The sequence below is a fragment of the Asterias rubens genome, chromosome 6 (assembly GCF_902459465.1).
Source record: "Asterias rubens chromosome 6, eAstRub1.3, whole genome shotgun sequence".
Classification (NCBI taxonomy): domain Eukaryota; kingdom Metazoa; phylum Echinodermata; class Asteroidea; order Forcipulatida; family Asteriidae; genus Asterias; species Asterias rubens.
The window spans coordinates 20,118,962-20,146,392 of NC_047067.1; the positions used below are offsets into that span (position 1 = coordinate 20,118,962).

General features: G+C 38.9%; 1 protein-coding gene across 1 annotated transcript; it reads right to left on the reverse strand.

Annotated features, from left to right (window-relative positions):
* Positions 1-330: 330 nt before the first annotated feature.
* LOC117291407 (probable serine/threonine-protein kinase nek3) lies at positions 331-23,130 on the reverse strand. The gene is made up of 6 exons (XM_033773061.1): positions 23,038-23,130; positions 20,274-20,387; positions 12,791-12,968; positions 9,238-9,573; positions 8,633-8,756; positions 331-8,203 (listed from the first exon to the last, which is right to left on the reverse strand). Exons 1-6 carry the CDS (start codon positions 23,128-23,130, stop codon positions 6,133-6,135), a joined length of 2,916 nt encoding a protein of 971 aa, XP_033628952.1. The 3' UTR covers positions 331-6,132.
* Between the last annotated feature and the right edge of the window lie 4,301 nt (positions 23,131-27,431).

Consider the following 27,431-nt stretch of genomic DNA (forward strand, 5'->3'; position numbering starts at 1 on the left):
CCCAAATACGAACCACACCACATCACTATTTAAATATAGATGTTATATTTATCATAACAAACGGTTTAGACCAACTCCCCCGATTCAAGGCAATGTGTTCCTTACAGGCCCAGTGACCAGGGGTAATAATGATGAAGCGCCATGAGCGTCACTGAGAGACTATATAATATAAGAACCAACCATTATTATTATTATCCCTGACCCAATCCGCACCTCTAAACCCTAGCTGCTCAGTCACGCACTCCATAAGGCTTTCCAGCCAAAAGACATCAACTAATTGCTAGGGATAAATAATATTCTTTAAAATTAACGAGAGTTGGAATCAAGATGTTTTAGAGTATCACCTTAGATGAATAATTCGGTTTTTTATTGCTCATCTCACCTCCACGTTTACAGATAACAACACAAAAGAAACAAAACATCTACAAAGTTTTCAGAATCTACAGTCATTTTGCCTATTAATAAGCTACACACTTTTTACCATGAAATTGCATTCCTTGTACCCTTCTAAACCTTTGGTTCATTTGTTTTCAAGTTGTTTTCTTATATACAACTGGTCAAAAGGAGTTGACGAAAACTTACGCAATATTCAAAAGTATGCAACAACTCATTTTATTGGTTAGTTATTAGTAATGTGTAAGTTTCATTTGACACCTTTTGACCAATCAGTAATGCTGTTATGAACTCAAATGGAACCCTCTCTATAACAATCCATTAGAAGTTAATAGTAATGTACCATTTTGTACATGTGTGTACATCTAACAAAATAGTTTTTTCTTTACAACAAAGGCAAGAACACAACTTTTTTTAAACACCTAAATAATATATACTTTCTTTTTCTCAAAAGTGTCACCAAAAATACAGAAATTCACAAATAAATTTTGGACCTCTAAGTAACAATACCAAAGATTTATAATGTCCATTATATACTGTGTTCTTGGCAAAAAGTGAAATAAATACAAACATCAATATGTCTCTACAGGTGATCAAATTCACACAATCATACGGTTCAATGATATACATTCAAGTTGGGTGAACAACAGGAAAGTTGCATTTTAAAGGACAAAAACTGGGACCAGGGGGCATCAAATTTTTTCATCTACACAACAGAGTTTTCAATCTAAAAGATCTACCGTTGGTTATGGGCACTAAAGGTACCACATTCTAAATTCAAAAGGACAAACTAGTACCAATCTCACGGTTTTCCAATGAATCCCACAAAAACTTGCAGCAGAAAAAAAAATGGTAACTAATATAATTTATCACCAAAACCTCTCTTTTAAAAACATGCATAACTGTGCATGATTCATTTCATAGAAATCCTCTGTGTATAAAATAGAGATTCAAAACAATGAGATTGGGTCTTAAATTACGACTTCACTCACCATCATACTATGGCAGAAATTGAGTTACTACAGACGAGAAGATCTACATTGCAACCACATGATTATTTCTTAGAAGTGTTTTAAGGTCTTGGGTACAATCACTCCTTAAGTCCAATTTCATAAAGCCTGTGTAACTGTAAGCATTAAAACTAAGCACAGAAAAATCTTGCTTAACAGAAACTGGTTACCAGCCAAAATCCATGAGGAATGATGCAACTGGTGCCCAATGTAATTTTTGCTTAGCAGAAATTTGCTAAGCAGTATTTTCTGATTAACAGCTTTGTGAAATTTGGCCCTAGTGATTTGAACTCACTTAGTGTGACATGGTTACGAAGGTTTTTTTTTGTTCACATTTATTTAATTGTTCCTTGTTGAAGTATCAAATACACGACTTCACGGTGGTGAAGTGGAAATATAGCATCGTGCCGGAAAGTGCAAATGGTCACAGTCCGACATAATAATATGCCAAGACTGAATTACATTATGACATATCTTCTATGTCAATCCCATGATATGATTGTATGGTACCTGACAGTCTAAGTGTTGAATGAGGGAAATATCGATAGCTTAATGCTTACAGTTTTAAGCAAGTCTTACTGAGCAGAAATTGAGATCTTAAGCAAGCTGGGTGAGTTTAAAACTCAATTTTGCAAAAACACTTTTGAAAAATATTTTCTTGTTTGTAAACAGGTATTCTGATATAAGACTTGGTCACATTATGACTGAATAATTAAATGACTTAATAACCATCCTGTCTTGAGTGAGATATCATCTTGAATATGGATGCCCTATAAAGGAAACAATAAAGTTGGCCTAATCCAATACGTATCTTGCAAAACCATTTAAAACAAACATCAAAACTGAATTACTGACAGCAATAGTACAACCAGTTAACTGTGAATTAGATCTTGAACCAAGTTATCGGTTTAACTATTAACTGGTTAAACACAAAGGTCAAACCGAAGAATGAAAACATCTTGAGAAGCTTTGGAAATATGCTAATCAGTTTAACTGTTGACGTTTTCAACCATAAACTGGTTAGATGCATAACTTCGAAAGGTTCCATTGACCATGGAGGTAGTTGACTAACATTGGATGTTCTTACCAAGTTAACAGTTTAACACAAGTTAACAGTTCAACCAATACATCTTTTGAATAACTAAGAACCGGTTTAATGGTGAACTATAAAACCAATTTGGCACAACATACACTGTAATAGTTTAACATCAAAAACAACTGTTTGTTTAAATAACACATCATAAATTTCTGTGGCTAGTCTTATTCTCAAGGCACAAAAATATACTAAGCACCAAACATTTTTGAGAGATTTCCATACAATCTTTAGCCCATTAATCTTTGATTTTCTATCTCATTCAAATCATGAAATAACAGGAATCAATGCAGTAAATTTTGTAGTTTATAGAAATTTACAGTAATTTACAGTTTCTCTGATACACACCGGATAAAACCCATTCTACATTCTCGCAAACAAAGCAGTTGCCACTTTGTCCTAAGCGAAACAAACACATGTACTTATTAAACCATTCGACAATGCTTATTTTCAATTCGCTGTTAACGTCAACAAATCAACAAAGACGATGAAGATATAACTTGTACGGAAAGACAAAATGCAAAGCTTACTTCACAAAGAAGGAACTGAGATAACTAACCCCCCCCCCCCCTGCAAAAAAAAAATCAAAAAAAAAATCAAATATTTTTGGAAAAGGACTTGATCAATCCCTGAACTTGTCAGAAACTCTCATGACAGTATAGAACAAGCCCGTGTCCACGGAATGACCACACAATAAAGAAGCACACATAAACTGCGATGAGTCATCTTACATGTAAGAGGATTTGCCTGCATAGGACACATCACTTCCGACCTGCATTACGGATAATTTTTCACCCCTCGCTACCTCTCTTCTTAAGTTTGTTTCCACAAGGCATTCTGACCCATTTCCCTTAAACAGATCCCACTTGGCCTCGTGCATTAAATTTTCTCTTTTTTTTTCTTCTTCTTCTTACTCAGTACAGGTTGTGTTTGGTTTTTTGTTTCAACTGGGGAGATTTCCGAAACATCTGGATTAGGTTTTCGCAGCAATTGCTGCATCAATATTGTACTCATTTAACAACTGCATTGGGAGACAGTTCTATAATACCCATCCTGGTTATGCATTTATGACATGTCTATATCTCATTTTGTATTAAAATTGAGAGGAATAAAACCAAACCAAGAAGTGCCAACTGTTTGAAAGGGACTCTAAAACAATTGCTTCAACAATACAAACAAAACACAAAAATTACTCCCTGTTTTTCAATTTCGAGACAAGATATCTCAATCCATGGGTTTGGAATGACTCTTAGGTTTTGCCACACAAGGTCTGTGGTAAAAGTAGTTGCGGATGAGGACAACTGTCACTCACATTTTTAAGACATGTCACTCATCTCTGAACACTTAAGTGAGGATTTGACCACAAATGTATCCCCTTTTTTGGAGGTGTCAAGAAGGTTAAATTTACAGGTCAAGTTTTTTCTTCTTTCACAAGTACGAGGGTGTAAGTGCATCTGTGTGCCATGGAGGAGTATGCAGGTAGAATTGAATTAAGAAGGCAGATTTAACTTGCAGATGTCCTGAGGTGCATTAAGTAATCGCACGATACTGTCATTGTTGAGTATGCACAACATCCTGAAACATTGTTGAAGCATGAGTGTATACCAATGTCATTCCCATAAAATATTTTCAACAACAGAAATTCCGGTTTAATAGATAGAAAAATATAAGTGGGTTCCACCATTATGCAATTTTTTGTTATCTTTCATTCAGAGTTGTTTTACTATCCATTAAATACGACACAACAAAACACTGTCAAAGTGAGACAACTTATTCTTTTTCTAAAACGGATGAACAGAAAAATAGTGATTTTATTTCACTAAATTGTAGGTAAAAATGTTAACAATATTTAAATCTACTGATGAACTATTCATATTTACGATTTGGGTGTTGTTTTATTACTATGATTGACATTAAGTGGAAGTTCTTAGCACTATCTAGTTTACCTTGCATCACAAAACACATGTTAAAATGGTTACTTCTGGAATATGCAGACGTTTTTCTACAAAAGTGAATTCGTGACATTTTGTTTTATACACGATGGGTACATCCAAAAATAGAGAAAGTTCAATGACTAGTTCATAGATTCTAAATAGATAAGATTGTCCACACTGCTCAGTCTAATAAAAGTCTCTCGCACCGTTTTTCACTACGGCTTTTTTCTTCTTCTTCTTTTCTCTAACACAAGACACTTATGAAGATAAAAATATTATAAAGTCAATCTCTACAACATCCGGAGGTAGTTAAAAAATCACTTTTCAAAGGACTTGTTCACAAGTATTCCATACGCCACACAAAAAATCACCGAAAGAGAGTATACGTCAGAATACGACAAAGTATACAACAAAAGATCGCACTCTTTATCTAGACACCAATTTTAAATACAAAATGTTGATGGGTGAATTAAAGGGGAGGGGGTGGTTCAAAAAAACAAAAAGGGAAACACATCTTCCCCCGCATATACAAATGGTTGACTCCATGTCGCTCTAAAAAAACAAAGGTTATTCCATTCATTCAAGGGTGGCATAAAGGCTGGAATCATTGTTAAAGTTTTGAAAAGTGTACTGTTTACAAGTGTGTGCCTCTACGCATTCACCCTTCAGAAGGTGGAATATCGGTCGCTTTTTCATCAAGACAGCGGAATAATCCATTAGTAAAGCGGGGGTGATACGACGTCAAATAAATAAAAAATGTAAGTTTATACATTATCTTTGTCACAGTTGTTAATAATCCCAACTACATTCTACAAAAGTAAAGAGTTGTTAAGTTGAAATCAAAGGAAAATTCTGAATTGTAAAGCTACTTGTATTTTTTTGCATTGTCTTCCGTGTGATAAACTATCCCATTAACTCCTCTCCACCACCGTAAATCTACTTCCAAAATAGTCCGTGTCCGTTAAACAATATGATACTAAAAAGAGTTACTGATATATGCCACAGTAACAATTCAAGATAATAATTATAACAATATACAAGACATATAAGCGCCACTTTGGCTTGTCGTTATATACAAATAATTTGTGTAAAATATACATAAATACAGGAAAAATACTTCTTCAATTTTTCTGTCAAACAGAAAGCACAGATATTGTACTGTATAGGAACTAAATAAATGACGTCTGGTCACTTTCTCGCTATAAATTGAAGATATCCTCACTTTCCTACAAACTAAATCACATCTCTGTTGCACATTCATGAGTTGATGAATAAGAAAACCAAAAGCTAAACTTAAGTCACAACAACCTCTAAAATAAACTCAAAATTACTCTGCCCAAAAATCAATCATTGACGAAATTTGACAGAGATTTTGTTGAAACCTCGTTTGCAACCACAATTGCAATCTCGGATAACCCTCGTTTGCAACCTTGAATTGAACCGAATCTGCAAACTCAGATAAAACTTCAATTGCAAACAGGAATTAAACCTCAAATGCAAACTAGGATGAAACCCAGTTGCAAACTGGTATGAAACCTCTGATTGCAAAATCGGGAGAAACTTTGATTAAAAAAAAAAGAAAACATCATGAAAACATCCTCTCATTTTGTTAAGCTTATTTCATTGAATCTAGTTACGGGATATTTCAGTGTTATCATTATACCCTTTTTTGTTATATTAAACCATGAGAGGTCAAATGAGGTCATGATACCTCGATCATTTCACAGCTACTACTCAATGAGCGTTGACTACTCAACGATCGACTGTCGTAATCATCCTCGTCCCCATCCATACCTCCGTAGCTACTCAGCTCAATGATCTCTCTCCTCGGTCTGACGACGATTTCGGACACCGCCTCCCGAGCGCAAGAGCTGATTTCCTCGCAGGATGCGCTGCGGCCAGCGACCACCATGGGTGTTTTACGATTACATCGCATGTCGTTGCGTTCACAGTCTGTGTGATCGGCGATGATGTAACTACGTTTTGAGGTATATCCGCTTAATCTGTCTAAGGGCGTGGGATCCGGTCTTGGCGGCTCTTCGCAGCTGTAGCCACAATCCTTCCGCCTCTGCCACACATTGGTTTTGCATTCTTCTATCGACGGCGCGGATGACGGCATGGATGATTGCGAACTCTCCGTCTCTGCTATGGTAGAGAAGGTTGGACAGGATTTCACCTCGAGTAGCGGAGTGCGAACTAGTTTTCCAAGACTATCAAATAGATTTGGTGATTGGCCCGGGGAGTTTGGAGAGATTCCTGCACTACACGGGCTGCTCTCAGCCAGCGATCCAGATTCACTCTCACATGATGGTGATATACCTGAACTATTGTCGCTACTCTGAGACTGGGAACTGATCTGTCGAGAGAAGAACGGATTCAGAGAATCGTTCGGTGAGACTGTCTTACTTGTGGTTGTTTGCGAGAGTTGGCTTGGTGTCTCGAGTTGCACATGAACTCTCTTAGCCACCATAAGCTGTGGTAATTCCTTGGTCTTGGCTTTACCCGTCTTGCATTTGGTCCCTGTGTTTGGAAGTACGGCGTCCACAAATTTCCCAACCCGTGTCCGGCCGAACTGAAAGCCAACGGATGTTTCACTGGGTGAGGGCACCTTTTTGGTCTTGATCTGGAGTGACTCTTTGCCTGGCTTGACGTTGACCTGCAACTTGCCCGCATGAGTATGTTTTGGAGAGGTTTGTGATGGTCTTGGGCTGCCAGCACGGGGAGACTTACACCTTCCCTTGCTCTTGATTCTACAATCTGACTTGCTGTTGTTGCCCAATCGCTTCACATCCATGCATTTCTTCTGGTCCTCCTTCTTTGGAGCTGTCGTTGAGGTGACAGTCCCTCTGGAATTGGAACTATTTGGTAGGTAAGCAGAAGCTCGCTCTTGCATTTCATTGTTCTTAGACTGTAGGATACTCGCTGCCGACTTGTGCGATTCAGCTTTTTGGGATTGAAGGATACTTGCAGCAGGTCCTTGAGTGTCACTTTTAAGTGGTTCAACGGGAACGTTAACAGGCTCCTCACTGACTGTAGGTGTCGAGTCAGCTTTGGTTTGACATTTTTGGCTCGTTGGGACTTTATTCTGGGCTCCGGTTTCTGCTTCTTCCCGTGCCCGGCACTCGGCTAGTCTCGCACAGGCCTCCACAAACGGATTCTTCAGACGAACTTCTGGCGAGTTGACGCTGAGGTGACTCGTCCCCCAGGCTAGTTGATCTAAAAGGCCACTAGGACTATTATGACCAGATCGTGGCTTCTTGGAGTCGGACAAAGGTGGCGAGCCGAGAAAGATCGGCCCGATTTTGGAGACCCTGACATCCAGCCCGCTCGGTCTAGGAATTGTTCTTGTTCTATTAAACTTTGGACTTTGAACTCCGGCTGGAATCGCTACTTCTCCTTCTTTCTGCCGGCTGATAGATCTCTTGTAAGTTCTTGGTTCGGCACTTAGAGGGGTTGTGGGTTCCGCGACGACCGGTTGCGATTCCTCTGTCAAAAGGATTGGTGCCGGAAACGGCGCGTCCGGCTTGGAAATCCGGACAGTTGGAGTGGCTGCTGAAGTCGAGGGTGACTTGACATCGGCTGGAGATTGCATTTGAAGTGATGATGCTGGCTTTGTAGCAGAGGTAGACTGGCTATTTGTTGTTGTTGTCTTTGACGAATCTGACGACGATGAGGGGGTTGGGTTTTCCCCATGAATCCGTTTCTCAAACTCAAGAAGTTGGCCGAGGAAATTGAAATTCGGTGAGATGGACTGGCGCTTCTCCTTGACATACCTGAGGAGATGAAAGCAGAAAAAGACTTTTAACAATGATCTTTAAAAATGATATGCTACAACAAACAGATGATTTGTGCCTAATTCAAGACCTTCATTTGAAAAGAAATTTTAATAAAAATAAGTGAAACTTGTACTAGAAGCAAGTCATAAGACCTTGTAAAACCTATCAACAAAAAAGTCAGCAATGATCCACATATTTTCATATTTTGCGCGGGCAGTTATTTTATCTCACATGTAAGTCATAAATAGTTATGAGAAATTTAGTGTCATTGAAATTTAGTGTCTTTGAGGAAATGCAATTTTCCCAAAGCTTAAAAATGATTAATTTCTGAACATTTACTACAGACTTGAGGTTGATATGCAAGGCTGCTGCATGATTAGCGACAACAGCGCCCTCTAGAGGAACTGAATGCATAAAAATACTCACTTGTAGGCGTCGTCGACATTCATGTTTAGATGCTTCATGATGTACGCGATGGCAACCGTTGGTGATCTTGATATACCAGCTAAGCAATGGATGATCACACAGCCATTGTCGGAACGCACTTTTTCTGTGGAAAAGAATTATCAGAATTCTAAGTTTAAATGGTGCTCATTTTGTTCATGATAATAACTAGTTAATACACTTTTCTGGGTACACTTAAAAAAAAATATATATATTGACAGTGATTATACAGAATGCCATGTTATTGATTGTGTTGAAAAGCATGCCTATTTACAAATTGAGCGATGGACTAATGATCAAGCTGTGGAAGTAAAATGACAAGCTACAATGTACTTCCAAGCTACAATGTACATTGGCCCAATTTCATAGAGCTGCTTAAGCTGACAATATTGCTTAACAATTGTCTGCTAAGCACAAATGAGAAGGATGCCATGTACATCCTGTGTGTTCCTTGGGTAAGAACTGGGATCATACTTGGGTATTTAGGAGAGAGCTCTTCGTGGGATTTTTTCTTGTGATGGAGATTTCTGAACATTCCTGCCACTTAAGAACATTTTCTCTTAAAATAACAATTCTAGAAGACTCACCGATGAAGTTCATGGCATCCTCAAACCACGGCAGCAACTTCTCCCCGTAGTTGTCCCTGACCGGTATCCGATGGAAGTGTCCCGGCGCGATATGCGTTGGCGATGGGCACGTCTTACTGACATTCAACACGTAGTTGATGCCATTGGCTCTCATGATGTCTTCGTTCAAGACATCCTGCTGGGAGCCGACATAGAGGTAGTTGAGCACACGGGTTGGTCCCACTTTGGCAACGGGAAGGCAGGGTTGCGATAAGGTCGGGCCACGCATCGTGCATTGTGTTTGGTCCTGAGACTCGCACAGGTACGGGAAAGACGTCTTAAAGGCGTTATATCCCCCTGTAAAAAAGGATGAAACAAAATTGAAATCGTTATAAAATGTAGGATTTTTATTTGTTCAAATATCGTTACAGATAATGAGATCAAAGTGTATTAGTTTTTTCCCAACATAATCTTGAATTGTAGCATGCCATGGCCAAGCGGTCTTGTGCAACAGACTCAAGTTCTAGTTGGTTAGTCATCACGATGTGGGTTCAATTCCATGTCGTGACACTTGCATCATTGAAAGAGCCTTCAGAGAGCCAAGGCAGCAAAAGGCTGAATACTCCCCATATAGAAAGAAATTACTTTGTAACTAACAATAGTTGTGAATTATAAATAACCGTATGATACTGTACTTGTTGGAAAAAGAAAAAGATAACTAATTTTACTTGAGGAGATTACTCAACGTTTTAAGAAACGGAATCACGTAAATGAGTTGTAATGTGGGAGCCATCGGAGGGGAAACCTCTAAGAATTCGTTAAGATGGTGCGCTATAAACAGAACAACCCCAGACTGATTTCCAGCTAAGATACCCTACAGTCTCTGCGTCATACCCCTCTAATTAACGGCAGCCATACCTATTCAAAATGCCAGCTTCATTTTTGCATTATGTCCTTTTGTGCTAAGGATGTAGCGGTCATTTGCCAACCATGCCAAGATTAATTGGAGACGTACACATTAATAGTTTGAAACAAAATTCCCTCAAAGACGGATATCGACAGAATGGCGACGCTGGCGTCATGACACGGAAGTCTACCTCATGTTGGCTATTGATTTTATGATGCGTGTAACTATTAAATATTAGCAAAAATACTGGTGGTGTATAGTATGTAAGTGACTTTAAGTACGTGGGTGTACAGACTACGTATACACATGCTTATATTCACATAGGGCCAATATCAGTGGGTGGAAAGACACTTAGAGTAAACAATGTAAAAACCACATAGGCCTATCAATTCAAGTTGAATTTATGTTTGGAGAGAAACATTTTGTGATGAGGTCTCCTCTCCATATCAAAGCAAAACGAGATTAAAGCTTATCTCATCCAGCAATATTTGGCACAGAAATATCTGAGAAGTCAACTTGAATGTTTCAGTTTTAAAACAAAATTGTTGTGGCCGTCATAAAAATGACAAAACCCACACAAAAAGCTCATTTCATCCAGCAATATTTGACACAGAAATATTTGAAGTCAACTTGAATATTTAAGTTTTCAAATCAAAACTGTTTTGGCCGTCTTAAAAAAAGTATAACCCACACAAAAAGCTCATCTTGTCAAGCAATATTTGACACAGAAATATCTGAGAAGTCAACTTGAATGTTTCCGTTCAAATCAAAATTGTTTTGCCCGTCCTAAAAACAAACCCACACATAAAAATTCCTCACATACTCTCCTTGGGAAAAATGTGTTTTTGTTGCGGAGGAACCTTCAATTCTCCTTGCCTCATCCCTCAGATTCTCAGAAGAAAATAACATCTTCTTCGTCTTGTTTACCTCATATGTGTCCCTGACCACTAAACCATCCCATATCACAGGTGTTATATTTCCAGCAGCTTGGCTATCCAACTATACTGTGATGTGTAACATTCATGGTCAAAGCAGGGTCAGTTTAGCCTAGAATGTAACTTTCTCAAAGTACTACACCAGTTTAAAAACTCTGACAAACAAGTGATCCATGTTTACTCTACATTATGTATCTTTGAACTTTGTGTAAGAGTTTTGTTTTGCTCTGCTTCGACCGATCTTGTTGGTATTTTTAAGGGAGATGACTAAAACAAAGTACAAAGAGTAAAATTAATTCCCTATTATTAAATCTGCTGTTAAAAAAATATTGAATTTCCATTGCTTTAATAGAGTGTGAACAATCCCTATTTGTTAACAATTTTGCTCTCGACTAATTAAGTACACAGAGATCAAAAGTTGTGTTTTCATACGTAGAATTAACAGCTGATAACCACTGACGTATTTGCTGGGTTTTTATTCGATCCAACAACTAGTAACAATAATAGGAACATCCCGACAAGGTCAATGAAATTCACTTCCGTTCCTGCTCATTCTAGAAAAGATCCGTATTTTGTGAATGGGCAAAGACCTTGGACGAGTCTAACACAGCAGCAGCAGTATGGGGTATTGTACCCTGCCATCTGTGTCATTGCACTACACATGAGACGCATGACCGTGAGCCGTATGCAATCTATATTGAGCGCTCTCTCCCAACCGACCCCGTATTGTCGTAAGCAAAAGGATGACTCATCCTTCTCTCCATACATAAGGCCCAAATAAAAACAAAAACATGTTTAGCGTCCTCCCTTTTTGAAAAAAGGAAGGGGGACTTTTTTTGGTTCCGAAAAAAAAAAAGGGAAAACAAGTCATTTAAAAAAAAAAAAGAGGTGGCCTCTAAAAATGGAAGCCGGCGGGGACGCTTAACATGTTTTTATTTTTATTTGGCCTATCATTGATGTTTGTGGCCCCAGCGTCGGCAGATGGCTGCTCGTTATAACTTACACCTCCTCCTCCGTGGACTCCCTATAAATAGTTTGCAATATATCTCATCGCGGCTTGACGTTATATGTACAATTTACTAGGAACGTGTGTAAGGCTACGCACAGAATGTTGGGGGCACTATAGCGTCATGTGGGAAGTATTCCACGCAAATCAAAAACTGGAGAATAAATTTCTCTTGGGGATGGAGAGAGATGTTCCTTTCCTCCTCTTCTCAAATTTGTATTTTTATGAATGGAGGAATCACTAAATGAGATGAGACACTGGATGCTACTGCTGGCAATTTTCTTGTTAAATTTTTGAAAAAACGCTCTTCACGATAAGTGTGGGGCTATTTATTAATCTTTCGTCTATTCATTGTTCTTCTCGTAAGATGTGAAATTGGTTTCAATGGTTTCATGGTTCTTAAAAACCAAACGGAAAGTCAAATCATATTTGTGTAAATTTGATCTTTTTTACCCCTTCACAAAATAGATGAAATCAAAACTTAAAAAAAAAAAGTTTTGAAAAACACAAAAATTTCATCAAAATTCTGAAATAATTTATTTTGAATACATTTAAGTGGAATTTATTTTTTATTTTAGTGAGGGAAACAAATTAAGGGCTTTGCATTCGTGGACACTGCTGGTTGCTATTGACTTCGTTTATGGATCTCTTGGAGACCATATTTTTGTGGGGTAAGGAGAAAAAGGAGATGCTAGATGCGAGATAAAATTGAGAAGTTCTACCCACCTGACAACATTGACACGCTGTTGAATGTTTCCGCCAGTTTGCTGAGAAGTACAACTACAAAGCTGTCCGGCGATAATCGGCTGACGTCTTGCGTGCTCTGGTCGTAAACTATGACATCACACGTTGCGTCGGCTGCCTCCCCTTTACAAGAGGTTGACAAAAGTTCTTGGATTGACAGCTGGAGAAAGGACAGAGATAAAGAAAGATGGTCAATATGGTTTAAATAATAATGGTTAAAATGGTTTGAAACAAAGACAATTGTCAATTTTTGATATGTGGATACTGGATAGTTTTTCCAAATGTTAGGCAATTGATTTTAAACTAACAAGAAAGTTGTGATTATTGTGAGTTATTGCTCAGATATTGCATTGTATAATCAATACTTCTTTCATGAAGAAAGTATAAACCTGCTTTTTGGTTACAGTTACAAAAATAAAACCACTACTTTAAATTATTATGACTAACTTAGTTATGACACTGCATGGAAGTAAATACAAGAGATAGTAAGCACCATTTTATATCAGCGATGACAAATCATTTTTATTAAGTTCGTTTGAGGAGCTTATATCTGTGTGTTTATATTTGATCAGCATGCATCATAAAAAATATCCAGCTCATGTGACACTGTTTTATCTGGTGTACATAAACACAATCTTTCTTTAAAAAATGACAAACTAATGAGTACTTTGCACCCATTGTATGCTCAAATGTTTAAACTGTCAAATTACACAAGCGGGTTCACACCAAATGAAGTCATCATTCAGACCACCAGCGCTGGTAAATTTAATATGAGGATAAACTTGACCCAACCCTGATGACTGGAGCCACATCAGTGATAAGGTACTAAAATATCGTTGTCCACTCCTAGCTACCAAACATGATTCACTGTCTATAAAACTGTGACTAGGAATGATGCTGTAGGAGGATCACTCCGACAGGGTGTGGTGATTTTTTATTTATTTTTGGGGGGTTCTGGAGGAATAAGGAGACGGATGTCATATTGAAGATGAACAATCACTCGAGCAGACAGTGAAATTACGCAAGATTTGGATCGTGTTTTGCAGCGTGTCTCCGTCTCAAAATAGATCATCAATGAGTTTATCTTAAATGAGGATTTTCCTAGACCGGAACGGAATAGATAGATGGGTGCCATTGAAATGTATCTCTGAACTGGTTTAACATTCTTTGTCTCTGTCTTTATGTAGAACTTAAATGACTTCATCCTAAACAAGGCTTTTCCTAGACCGGAACCAAAAGGATAGATGGGTGCCACTGAAATGTATCTCTGAACTGGTATAACCTTCTTTGTCTCTGTCTTTAAGTAGAACTTAAATTAATTCATTTCCATCAAACAAGGCTTTTCCTCGACCGGAACCAAATGGATATAATAGATGGGTGCCACTGATATGCATCTCTGAACTGGTTTAACCCTCTAAGTTATTTGTCTCTGTCTTTAAAGTAGAACATTAATGACTTCATCCTAAACTAGGTTTGTCCTAGACCAGACCGAAACAGAAAGATGAGCCACTGAGATCACTGAACTGTTTCAACCTCCTTTGTTTTTAACACACACATAATATGGTTCAGAGCAGAACTGAGTAAATCTGAAGCAGATTTTTACTAATGACTTCCTCATCATATTCCAAATAAAAAAAATTATTGGTTGGATGCAAATTTGAGTGACCATCAACCGACAAGGTTGTTCCCACGGCACAAGGTGTCAGATCGTCCACATCACCCACATGACATACGCTGTGTGTGTGAACAGACCATAATTTTCCATTACAAAACACATAGGTTGAGAAATGAGTCATTTAGCCAACATCCTCCATTGTTTTGTTGGGTCGGAAAAAGACCTATACTTGTACGTGATGTGCAGTGAGCTATTTCACAATAGAACTCAAATGGAGGGGCGTTGGAAACTGGTATGGGGTCTCATTTCAACCTTCACTGTTTGTCGAATGACTGATGCTCTCTACTCGAGATTGTTTTGTGTATTGCCTCCTCTCGGTGTGTATGTGAGAGTTACCATGGCAACTGTCTCCACAGTGAACTTAAACTAATAAATGTACATTACGCATGGGTCTCACTCGCCATGCATGACACACATCTTCCGGCTCTAACCACTGGAGCAATTTCCTTAGACATTAATATGGGAGGATTAAACCAATGGGTACATGTACAATTACAGCTGTTGTCCCAACAAGGAAGGAAGACAAATCGAACAGCATACAACAATGATTAATCCTGAATAAATCCCATACCAGAAATACTCCGTTTAGGACATTAAAACCAGCCTCTATGAAGTTGACGATTGCAATAAATATTTTTGGGAGTGCACTTTCCTCTCAAGAATGTATAAAAGTGGGACGATTTCAACTATATGTAATGAAATCTGCAGGTTTCAAGGCTCATCATCACTGAAAAATGTTGGGGGAAAATGAGTAAAATACCACGGTGATTGAGTCACGCGGCCACGATGGTCAGGCAAACTGATGACACAATGTTTCAATACTCATTGAGTGTGACCCATCATTAACGGGATAATTGAAAACAATACTTGTTTACCAAGTCCCATTCGCTTCAGTATAGGGTATTTTATAATCAAGTTTGTGGTTGTAAAGTTGGGACCAGTGAACGTGGATGAATGAGTTTTACTGGACCATTATTTCAGGAGCTTTGTGTCTAGTAAGATAATTGTAATGTCAGGTGCCGATGAACAACATGTACTTTTGTTTGTTTGTTTGTTTGTTTGTTTGTTTGTTTGTTTGTTTGTTTGTTTGCTTGTTTGTTTGCTTGCATAACAACTTGATACACAATGATGACATCAGTGCAAATTATACCAGGGCCCAATTTCATACATAAGAGCTGCTTAAACAAGAAAGAAGCAAGCATAACAAATTATGCCCTATCAAAATGTGAGAGTTTTAAAAACATGCAAAATGTGGTAACAGCCTCAGATTTGGCCCCTAACAGAGTGTTGTGAATGAACCAAAAATTGTTTCTTATTGCTTCTATACATTTTGTATGCACTCTTCATTTGGTATTTGTCAGTATTAACCAATTACATTATAAACCCTTTGATAATCTCCAGGCACTAGTAGCTTCCAGCAATAAAATTTCTTTAAACCTCAAAGCTTTCCCACGAATTATCCACTAAAAACCCACAAATTTTGTGTCAAAACAGTACAGTAATAAACTTCAAAAGCACAAGTTGGAAAGTTTCACCGAATGAACTAACCGCCATACTGAATGTATTAAATCCATGCCAAAACCTTTTCCCCTTTCTTCCTTCTAGTTTTGCTCCTCGAACCTGTCTCCCGAATGTTCTGATTCATCAACCTCATCGGACCACAGCCTGACAAAACCACAATTCCCAAAGCACTTTTTAACAACATCCATATCACTCTTTTTCTTAGCATCAACTCACCCTCCTTGAGTAAAAAAGTCTGATTCTGTTTAAAAATGTTACCCCTCCAAGTCCAATCCAGACAGATTTGTTTTTTGTTTTTACGGGGAACATTAAACCCTCTTAGGTCGGAAATAACCCCACCCCCTGTTGAGGGAGTAGATCCTGTACTAGGCAGACGATATCAAGTTTAGATCTGTCGAAAGCAATTATGGGGTGTTCTCCCCGAGAAGGAGCACACACGCCCGTAAGCGTACCACTCCGTTGCTCCAAATCTTCCTGTATGGTACAAGTACATCCAGCTACTGTTCTTAATATATTAAAGTTTAATGAGATCTGGGCTTGATTTCACAAAGAAAGTCCTGTCCCAACTTAGGACTAGTCCTAGGACTCTTTATGAATTATTAAACTTACACTGTAAGGCTAGTCCTAAGTTAGGACGAGTGGTCTGTCCTAACTCAAGATAAGACTAGTCTTGACTATCTTTGACTGTGACAGTGTCGTCACAGTTAAGCAAAGTGTGGTGCCATGACCTGGTGGGCCACAACACAAATCGCTGTAGTGATATGAACAACTCATCTTTAGATGAATCTTTAGCGCTTTATGAAATCGGCACCAAATCCAACAAATGTGATGGTACCTACTGACAGAAACAAATCACTTTTCCTTTCAGTCACAAACACAACAAACTATTGTCTTTTGATCAGCCAGTTCTAACCCTGTTGCACTCACTTCCTCAACAACAATTTACTGGTGATTAAATGCACTCCATCTCAGCTAGGGTCCTACTACCATGTTGGATTTCACAAACAAAAATCCCACACCACAAAACAAAATCACTCTGCATCGACAAACTCATTCAAAATTCACTGAAATTCGTCATTTGAGACTGTGGTTTCGATTGTTGATGTACCACCTTGGCACTAGCACAGCAGACTCTCTGACTATAAACTGTAGTGTGGTTTTCAGGGTTTTCTCAGCAGGGGATGTGTTTAATATTAACTACATAAATGACACCACGTACCTCTATACAGACTTGCGGTTAATTGTCATTATTTGCCACTCAGGTCAACGTTGGCCACTCTCTGAAGAGGTCTAGCAAAAAAGGGAAGTCCCCATATTTTGAAGGGATGAGAAAGAGCTCCCAGGGCATTTATGTTGAAGCTGAGGTTGCTGTTTATGTTTTGTGTCCCAAGACTAAACCACACATTGTGTTGTTAGAGACTGAATGCATGGATTGAGAATGATGTCATTAGACAAATAATGCAATTTGTGATTTGCATGAAGGCCAGTGGGTTGAACAAAGGGTTTCAAGGAGACTGTACTGGTGAAAGTAAACTTGGTGTGGGAATTACGTTTTGAAATGCTCTCAAGTTTATTTGAAGGACTTTGTAAGAGGTTGGGTTTGCTTGTTTATGAATGTTTACAAAACAAGTTATCATGTTACAAAATGAAAAATCGTGCAAATTCTCTGCAAAACTAGAAATGAGCACATTCTCTTCGCGAGCATGTTTATGTGGAGTATAGACTTTAGTGGAAAAACACCAGACATCCAAAAACTGCCCACCAATTTGTTGTTGTTTCTTTAAAATATAACTTCCATACTCGCTACAAAAGAGAACAGAAATCAATACATACTAATAAAAAAACAATAACATGCCTATTTGGGCCAGTGACCACAGTGACTGGTTTGCGCCTTCAATGAAGCCATTGTCATGCCACTGTTGCCCCCACTGACTCATATTTAACCAGCATGCCTTGACCCCTTTCATGGGGTAAAAAAAATGGGGAACCAAGAAACCATAAGTCTCCAAATATGGATAGTGTGGTGGTTAACACCACAGACTTTTCTACACATCCTGAACTTTAAAGGGATCTCTTTGTAGTGGTATCCTGTTTGCCAACATGGTCATCGATAAACAGTTATGTCTGTCCAGTACAACATTAATCTATCTTCTGGGGTCAGGTCTTGAAGTGACCCACTGCACTTGCGGTGCCCTCTGTAGGGTTCCAATTCAAATGTACAATTTCGTCATCGACTTGCTTGCCCCCTCACCAGAAGAAAATTGCTGTGCCCCTTTAAGAGTGAAGTTCAAGGCTTGTGGGGTTATCAGCATTTCATGTTGCCAACCACCAATCAGATTGCTTTCTTTGTCATTAATTTGCACCCCCTCTAAGATTACTCAAAAAGCTTTTCCTTTAAATTGTTCATACTTCCACTGTAAACACTAGTCATCTTAAAAATGAAATTAACAATAAACCACTTCCTCCCATACACTCATTCAAACACAGCGACCACCTTTTTTTCTGCTGTCTACTAAAGAACGTTTCCCACGTTCTAATCATCGCCACAAATTTCCCAGATGTAGTTAATATTCACATGATGTGTATAGCAGATATACACACACAACAGAGGACTGGTCCACTCCAGTATCTACTCCACACCACACACATGTCCACAGCATAGCATGGTGCCTGACCACACTGTGTATGACTCATCCTGCAGCTACCTTGGGAACGCAAGGATAGAGCTAGCAGGGATATCCAGCCTGGTAAAGGAATCACTACGACACAGTGCGAGAGATGACCAATCAACGTAAGAGGAAACGTGATCCATTTTCTGACCCTTGGCGCCCTACGGCCCTGATTCCTTTCAGAAGTAGTAGAAAAAGAAACCTAAAAAGGTTTACAAGTTCACCACAAAACAATTTTTATTTTGAGGGGTGAGCTTCACTAATTCACACAGAGTACAATAAAACGAGGTACAAAGAAAAACCAGTGATTCATTTGCAGATGACAAACAAAAAATGTCAGACTTTTGTTGTGAGAATTATGCACTTAGACTTTGAGCTATGTACTGAACCAGAAACATATTCTCAGAAGTTGCTTTTAAAGTAAATCTAAATCTTTCCAGTCCACATGGATCACTTTGTCACAGAAAAAAATTGCCTAAAAATCTCTCCAACATTTTCTCAAAATGATCATCCTCATAAGACAAGTTATATGACAGTACTCCTTCTTAACAGTGTTCCGCTGGCCAAATACTGGTTCAAACACCATGGGACCTGTCAGAATTTTCTCCAAGCAGCCTGAGAGGCTAGTTTGGTGTTGAAAAGCATATTTATTTAATACTAAATATGAACAAGTGAAAATGCTGGCTACAAATGACAATCTAACTGGGCAGTTCTGACATCCCTATGGTTTCAACACCCTGGTGTTCCCACACCTCTAGTGTATTTTCCTAACCCTACCCTAACCCTAACACTAGCTTGTAAATCATCAGAGAGGTTTCCGAACGTACACCTGTACACCTGTGTCGGAACATTCAACGTAGAGAAGTCACCAACTATTATCCACAAGTCACTGAAAAGTTACAGTAAAACCTGATTGATTCTTCACTTTCTGTGAACAGAATGCGGATATTAAGAACAAAAAGCAGTTTTATTTAATAAGTACAGTATAAAATGCATCTCAAGGAGAATACAAACAAGTAGCTATCAGTTTACAAGCATTGTATAATACAACAAGTGAATTAGCAATCACCTGATGCACATGAAATTGTTTCGGTTCTATTTTTGGAGTGAATCCTTCCCTCTGTAAAAAAAATATAAGAGTTTCACAACTGTATTCCACAAGACATTAACAGTTTTGAATGCCTTATATACAGAAAGTGTTTCATTTCCCTCAATGATTTATCAAAAGACTGACGCCAGGATACTTAAATCAACAGACACCAAAGATTTGTATTTCGTTATGCAAGTTTGTAATTTAAATTAGTTGGCCATCTCCAGAAATCAAATGAGATTTGTACCCTTGATGTATATATCTGCAGACTTGTTTATTGTGCAAAACACATACAGAACATTCAAGTTAGGAAATAGAACTTAGAATTGAAGGCACATCAACAGAAGTTAGGAACAACTAAGTACACTTGACTGAAACTTACACTTGGTACGACTTGTCTTTCTGTATGTGCACTTGCCGAATGGTGCACAAAATCAAACCAAACTAACTGTAAACAAACTCCAATAACTAAACAAATCATTGATGAAAATCACACTACAACATTCCTACCTTAAATTGACTCAGTCCACCAATTCCAAGCAACAAATCCCTTCTCCACAAATAAATAATTCCACAGCGTTGGTCGTCGAAAATATAAGAACTGGCAACAACGGGGAGACCACACTACAACATCACATCTGTTGGGACTCTGGTATGACAATAGACACTGTGCTAAAGGGAATCCCTAATTCTGTGCTGCTATATCACACAGCTTCAAGCTGACACTACCTATTCAATGACATGGCCCAGTAGAAACAAGTCACAAGGGAAATGCCTCACTGTTCCTGCTTCCTATGACCTCATCGCCTCATGAATTATGCATGACAATCCCTCATCGGCCAATCGTAGAGCCTGGGTTTCCCCTCACTGCTGGGTAGTGGTTGGTCGACCGCACAACCATACACACTGCAGTTTATGGATGGTCAACGTGTATGTGTACAATGTGAGATCATTATCTTGTGATCAATTATTTGTCAGCAGGGAGAACCGTAGTGTTTTCCTGTTACCATGGTTGGCTGGAAGGCTCTCGTACAGGGGCATACACAATGTTATTGCACATTAATAATGTTGATGTGAACAGTGGGGTAAGAGGTGTGGTTTTGTAAAGCAGGTGATCTCACATGATCAGTCTAATCCATCAAGGGGCTGTACAATGTACGTGACTACATTAACGTCAACACAAACTGAACTCTCCTAGTGTGAGATCATAACAAGACTAAACTGTGCACTAAGGACTCCGCATTTAATCACAATGTGGGTGTGGATTAGCTGTGATGATGAAAAATTCATAAAAAGGGACTCGGCCAATCCAGTATCTCTACTACTAACCAGCTGAGGTTGCTGTGCAGAGACTTTCTACACGAGACGGCCTAGTGATTAAGCCACACCTCTGAGAGGTCCCTATGGAAATGGGTCCCAGTGGAAATTGGTGCATTTTCTGTGTAGTTTCTTAGCATCGGTTTCATTTGTGTATGGTATAAATTTATACCGAGTTTTCCACTTAGACGCAGCTCATGATTATGCATGACACTGCTATTCTGTTTTATTTTGCATAGAAAAAGCATTGATGCACTGACACAGGGGAAGAGCAAGTGACAACATGCATATTCATCAATGAAATCTGTCCAATCACACTCTATCTCAGACTGAATATTCATTAGGTGAACCCGTCCAATCACGACATCTTCTCTGTCATGGCCTCACTTGAACATGAGTCAACGGGAGAGTTAGGGGAAAAATCACAAGGGAAAGTGATGACATGATATCGTTGGGTATAGTCCTGATTTCGCCAGCAGACAAAGCAGGACGGCACCAAGCGATGTGAACATTCATGGGGGGAGAACCGCTGGGGAAAACCCCTCCATATTCAGGCTCTACGTTGTTTTCGTACTCCCCACTGCACTCGCAGGTGCAATATCCATTACATTACAAGCGCACTTTGCGTTCACATCAAGTGCAACTTCCTGTGCACACTTCTTTTCTTTCATATAAGAAGTTCCTGAAACCCAAGATACATTATTTACTGTTCCTATTTCATGCATTCTATAAAAAGAAAAAGACTTTGGCCTAATTGCATTGAGTTGTTTACGCGCACCCTTTTCCTTGAAGTGGCAACAAGCTTCTCGGAAGTGTAGGCATTAGGCCCAATTTCATAGCTTTAAGCACAAAAACTTGAAAGTGCAAAACAATTTTGCTTACTGGAATAAGATTATCACCCGAAATCAATGTCACAAGAATCATGACTGGTTTTCTGCAAAGGCTTGATAAAATTTGTGAAACAATATTTTCTGCTCTGAACACAATTAGTCTCAAGCCAGAACCTAAAAATAGGCCTGCTAAAAGCATTGTGGTTCAGTTCAAGATTCTTGGTGTTTGATTTACAAATAAAACCTGAGCCCTGCGATTTTGTTTCCAACATTGTAATTTTGTTGAAAATTGTTCACTACAAAAAGCATTCTCGCTCTAGCAAAACTGTAGCTTAAAAATCCAATTCCCGAATATCAGCCAGGAATTATTGCAAAATAAAACTGATTATCAAGTTCAGGAATCTGAATGAAGCTCTTAATACAGCGGCTCCACGCAGACTATCGACTCTGAGGTGCACTGGGGGCAAGAGGTGAGAGATTCCCATCACTTCATTTCCGAGTGTTCCTTCTTACAATTCATTAATGCAGACACATGTCTACCCTAACCTTTATGTAAATAATCAACTCGTGCAACAATGCAACTGAGAGACATTGGTGAATGTTTGATCACATTTAACAATGTCACGCACCATGCACTTGATTCATGAGTCTGGATGAAGTCTAAGCGGGGGTAAAATCTTTTCAGGTCGACCCTTTTCATCAAAAGGTAAACCCCAAATCAATACTGAAGCACTTCACATCCCTATTTTCCAGAGAGTAATTTCAAGGAAGAGAAACACCCAAACCATAAACTTAAGATTCATCACCACAGAAGAAAGTACAGCCCTAGAGTAAGAACTCCCACCCCCCTCCTCCCCTCTCCAAGAAAAGCAACAAGGAACTACAAGTTATGACTAAGAGGTGAGGTATGCCTGCACTGCCCTCTTACTTCCAATTAAGTACATTATTGGCAGTGAAGACATGTATACTAGCATAGCTGAGGTAATAGCTGTAATAAACACACCATCCACAAAGAGTGCCAAATCCCACTTTAATTAAGAAGCAATTCAACAGTAAAATATTGACAGGCCCTTTCTCTTTCTTGGCACCGTGTAAAAGATTAGTTTCAAAACAGAATCCAGTTTCACCACCATGGACTGTTTCCAGCAAATTCCAGCCGATGTGTTCGGAAACTCGTTGGAGACTGGTGCCATGGCCAGGGTGAGTAAGCGGACAGTCATGTGCCATTCCAGAAACACCCAGACCTGGGAGAGCAGTTTGTTGGAGGCTTTGACGTCAGAGAGCTCTTGGGTGTTGATAAAAAGATCGGGTCACAACTCAAAAGGCATAGGCAGGGTACATGTTTGGTAGCGTGATCATGAATGGTAAAACTATTTCTGAGGTCATAAGATCATTCCTGTCCTTCGGTGGGTACTGTACGGACCAATGCACACACGCTTGGTAACAGTGTACACACTAGGTAAGGAAAGGAGTGTTTCAAGTGAATGAACAATGTACACAGACGTACACAGGTCTCTGGTCTGACCACAGGAATTTCATTGACACAAGGGATTGACGTCATCCCTCAGTTGGGATCTCTACCAAACTTGGCCAAAACCCATCGAGCAAGGACAACCAACTGCACTCTACAAACAATCGTTATAACACCAAGTATGGTTTGTGACGTGGGCTATTATCCAATCTACCATCCCACCGTATCATGAACTGTGCGTGTGAACTTAACAATAATGGACCACAAAATTGTGCCAAATTCGCCTTGACTTTCGCTTCACTAATTGATCAGACAATGGTTTATTTTTAGATGTTAAGTTATTTTTGGAAAAGGTCTTCCCTACTTATTCTTTGAGTTTATTGGAAAGTCGATGATCCAAAGTTTGTCACTTTTACAAACGACCCAACTGATTCTAAAATGACCATAAATGGCAACCATTTACCCAGTGACACATTAATTTCCTATTCAAAGTCTGAACAATCGCCAAATATGATATCAAATATACTTCCACACAATTCAACAGGAATTTGTTTAGAATTATTTGAATTCCAGACCACATGTTTATTGTTGCCACAACAATGGGTGACACATTTTCCCTGTTCTAAGGAAACTCACCGTACAATCATACACACCTGGACACAAAAACTGGATACAAAAACCACACTGAAATCCATCGGAAAGGCTGACTATACTATTTATGAAAATTACGATTTAGTATATTTGTCAAAAGTTAACACATTATTACTAGTCAGGTAATAAACTACAAGAGAAACTGGCCGGCGATGCTTCTGTAACACTTGTCTTGGCCTTGGTGCCACCTTCAAAGCTTTCCCATACACTTCAAGATCTTCCAAAGGAAGAGCCCTTTGCCTTAAAGGAAGAGCCCTTTGCCTTTCACAATATGAAAATGGCCTTGCCCTCTCAAATTAACCAGGTATGATACTTGGTCCTAGAGAAAAGGTAGGAACATTTTACCAAGAACAAGATACAAATGACCTACCTGTACAAGCACTGTAGGCTTTACTACATATTTCAGGCTATAATCATCGGAAATCAGACTTAAGTAGGAAGAATATCATGCCCGAGAAAAAAGAACATCTACAAAAACTTCTTAACTGTCTTCAACTTAAATCGTTCAACTAAAATAGAAAAACGAAAATCTCTGGGATTCAGTTACACACATATTCTCCCATCCCTTAGGCATGCTCTGCCTTTGAGCATGAGCATCTAAACACGGCTAGCCTGTGTGTACATTGTGCATCCCCAATTGTCTTTGCCTGATAGTGACACATTGAGAGGGGTGTTTCTCAAGGATCAGCTGTCCATTACCTTGATTGCTACAGTGAATCAATCCAACTTAATACTGCCAGGATGTGACAGAATAATTACTTGGATGGCTTCGGGAAACACATTTACTAACCTCCCTAAATGCAACCCGCTTTTTATTTTAAAGCAGCATGCAACGATTTCGTCTAGCAAGGATTTCGTGCAGGGAGCGATTTCTTTGAGTAATTTTGCACAGCTCTTTGTGAGCTTGAGGCCAGGACAGCAACATTGGTATCAACCCATACAGATCTGCTCAATGTTTTAAAAGCTTGTCAATTGTTTTCTTGAGTCAAAGCTGGCGTTAAAAGCTTTGGAATCACCATCTGTAAAATGTATGTACAAATTGATTGTTTAATTTTAAAACTAATATGTTGTCAACAAGCTGTCCATGGTATATCACGATCATCTCTATAATTTCATAGTTTTTGTCTGCATACTTCTGTTGGTGTCATACTGTGGAATAAAACAACCTGAAACCTGAAACTTGAAACTTAAACCAGAAACCAGAATTACAGGGTTTAGATACTGTACAAAGTCCACAACTTCGACAAATGTATAAATAGGGCTGCACCATTCTTAATTTAGCAGCCTGAGTATTATCTCAGAGTGTGGTACAAAACCTCTGCGTCTCATTCTTTTGATTCCGATTTTAAACTATATAAAGAAACATTCTTTAAATTTCAGGGCTTCATTGCTTCTTTGTATCTTTAAGCCTCATCACATGATAAACCATACAATGATGACGACAAGATTCCGATAAATGCAGTATTTCTCTGATTTCACTCCGATCTGATTGAAACAGGAGCGCCTTGCCTGCCTAATGGAAGCGAGTTTTCTATCAAACACAATATCAAACTACAATTGAACAACCCCAAGTGTAGCTCTACAACAACTAAAGTATCACAAAACCTCTCTTCATATGGCTCTGACTTTCCAAGAGGGGAGAAACGGCCCCGGGCTTTTCTTCTCTCAAGTCGTCAAAGAGGTTCTAAGCAAAGCAGTATCCCTGGGGTTGCCTTGGTTGCGCTGCTAAAGCCTTGCCCGATAATAATGGCCAAGTGGACTCCATTATCTTGGACGCTTTTGTTTGGCAAAAGTGCTTGTTGTGACAGTGACTAACACTCAGATGGAATGGATGGCAAAACTTATTGTTTGTATCTACATTGTAAGGCCAAATAAAATGAAAACATGTTTAGCGTCCAGCTTGCTTCCTTTTTAGAGGCCGTTCCTTTTCTTTAATCGAAAAAAAAAAAATTATGAATTTTAACAATCTCAGATGAAAACAAGAATAATTGGAAAAAAATGCCCAGCCGGTTGTCTTCAAAAACGTGTCGGGCGGCCAATTTGTGCATAAAAAAAAAAAATAAAAAAAAAAAATCATCCTTCCTTTTTTCAGAAAGGCAGGACGCTAAACCGTTTTTTATTTTATCTGGCCTAATGTGTCTCTTGGGATCTGCTGACATGTCTGCATGCCTTAAATGAGTTGCCGTCCCTTATTTTATTAGAAAGCTCTTTGTAACTGGCAAGATTAAACTGGATTTGAGATTGTTCTTTTTTAGCGTTTTTTTTTCAACATGCACACAGATGTATCATGATCGAGACAGAGTAAGCATTTAAGCATGACACTGAAGGAGTACAGTGGAGAGCAATTTCCGAAGAGATTTTTTACGACAGTTAGAACCTTTTTAATTTAGGTTCCCGCTATCTTTAAGACAATCAGTTTCCAGGACAAAGTGAAGAAGACAACGAAAAAAGCTTGACATTTGTACATCTATGGGAAGTTGACATGCACAAGTAGTAGATATCACAATTAATTTAACGGATTAACAAAAAATAGCAACAATGAAATATGGGAACACACAAAGTTTGTGTACCAAAGACATTTAATTAGATTGGGGGGGGGGGGCTGTCTTAATGCTTGGCATTGCGGATATCCAATTATTAGTGGGAGTTAAATCACATTTAAGAGCTGATCAAACCATTGAGGAAGACCACATTGCTTTTAAAGCTGGTATACAGCTTTAATTAAAACTACCGTAAATGTTTGTTTTACGCTTTGACACTTGAGTCAGAAAAATCCTCACTTTTCTGTACCATTTAAGAACAAACTATATGTTCACAGTGTAAAACTATGTAAAAATGAAACAGAGGGCGAGTTCACAGCCCCCCCCCCCCCCCCCCTCTTCCTATGTTTATAGAGCTGCCAACATTTGCATCTTGCAATCGGGATATTTTGTACAACAACCAACTGGAGTTAAAATTTGAACTGATGAATGGAGATTTCGTGAATGTACAAGTACGAATGTTGAGATGTAGCGAGTTCCAGCATCTGGGTCCTGCTACTACACTGAGAAGACGATGATGGTTGAAATTAGCAAATTTCTCAACTACAAACTGTCTCAATGTTAACCTCTCCACATTAGCCTTAGTCCACACACTAAAGATTCACAGTTCAATCAGGGATCTGCATTATTATAGGAGAGCTCAGAGCGTTCCCCAATGTATGCAACTTTAACGTTCCATCGCCGGCAAATCCCTGATAGCCTTCAAATATCCCCCCATCGCTAAAGGAGCAAAGTGACTCATGCATGTGTCATCTCCGGCAACACAAAAAAGTTTAGCCCCCACCCCTTGAGATTAGGACCCCAGCCCCAGAGCCCTGCGAGCAGCTGTCCTTCTTTCCTCCCTCTGTGCCGCGTTGCC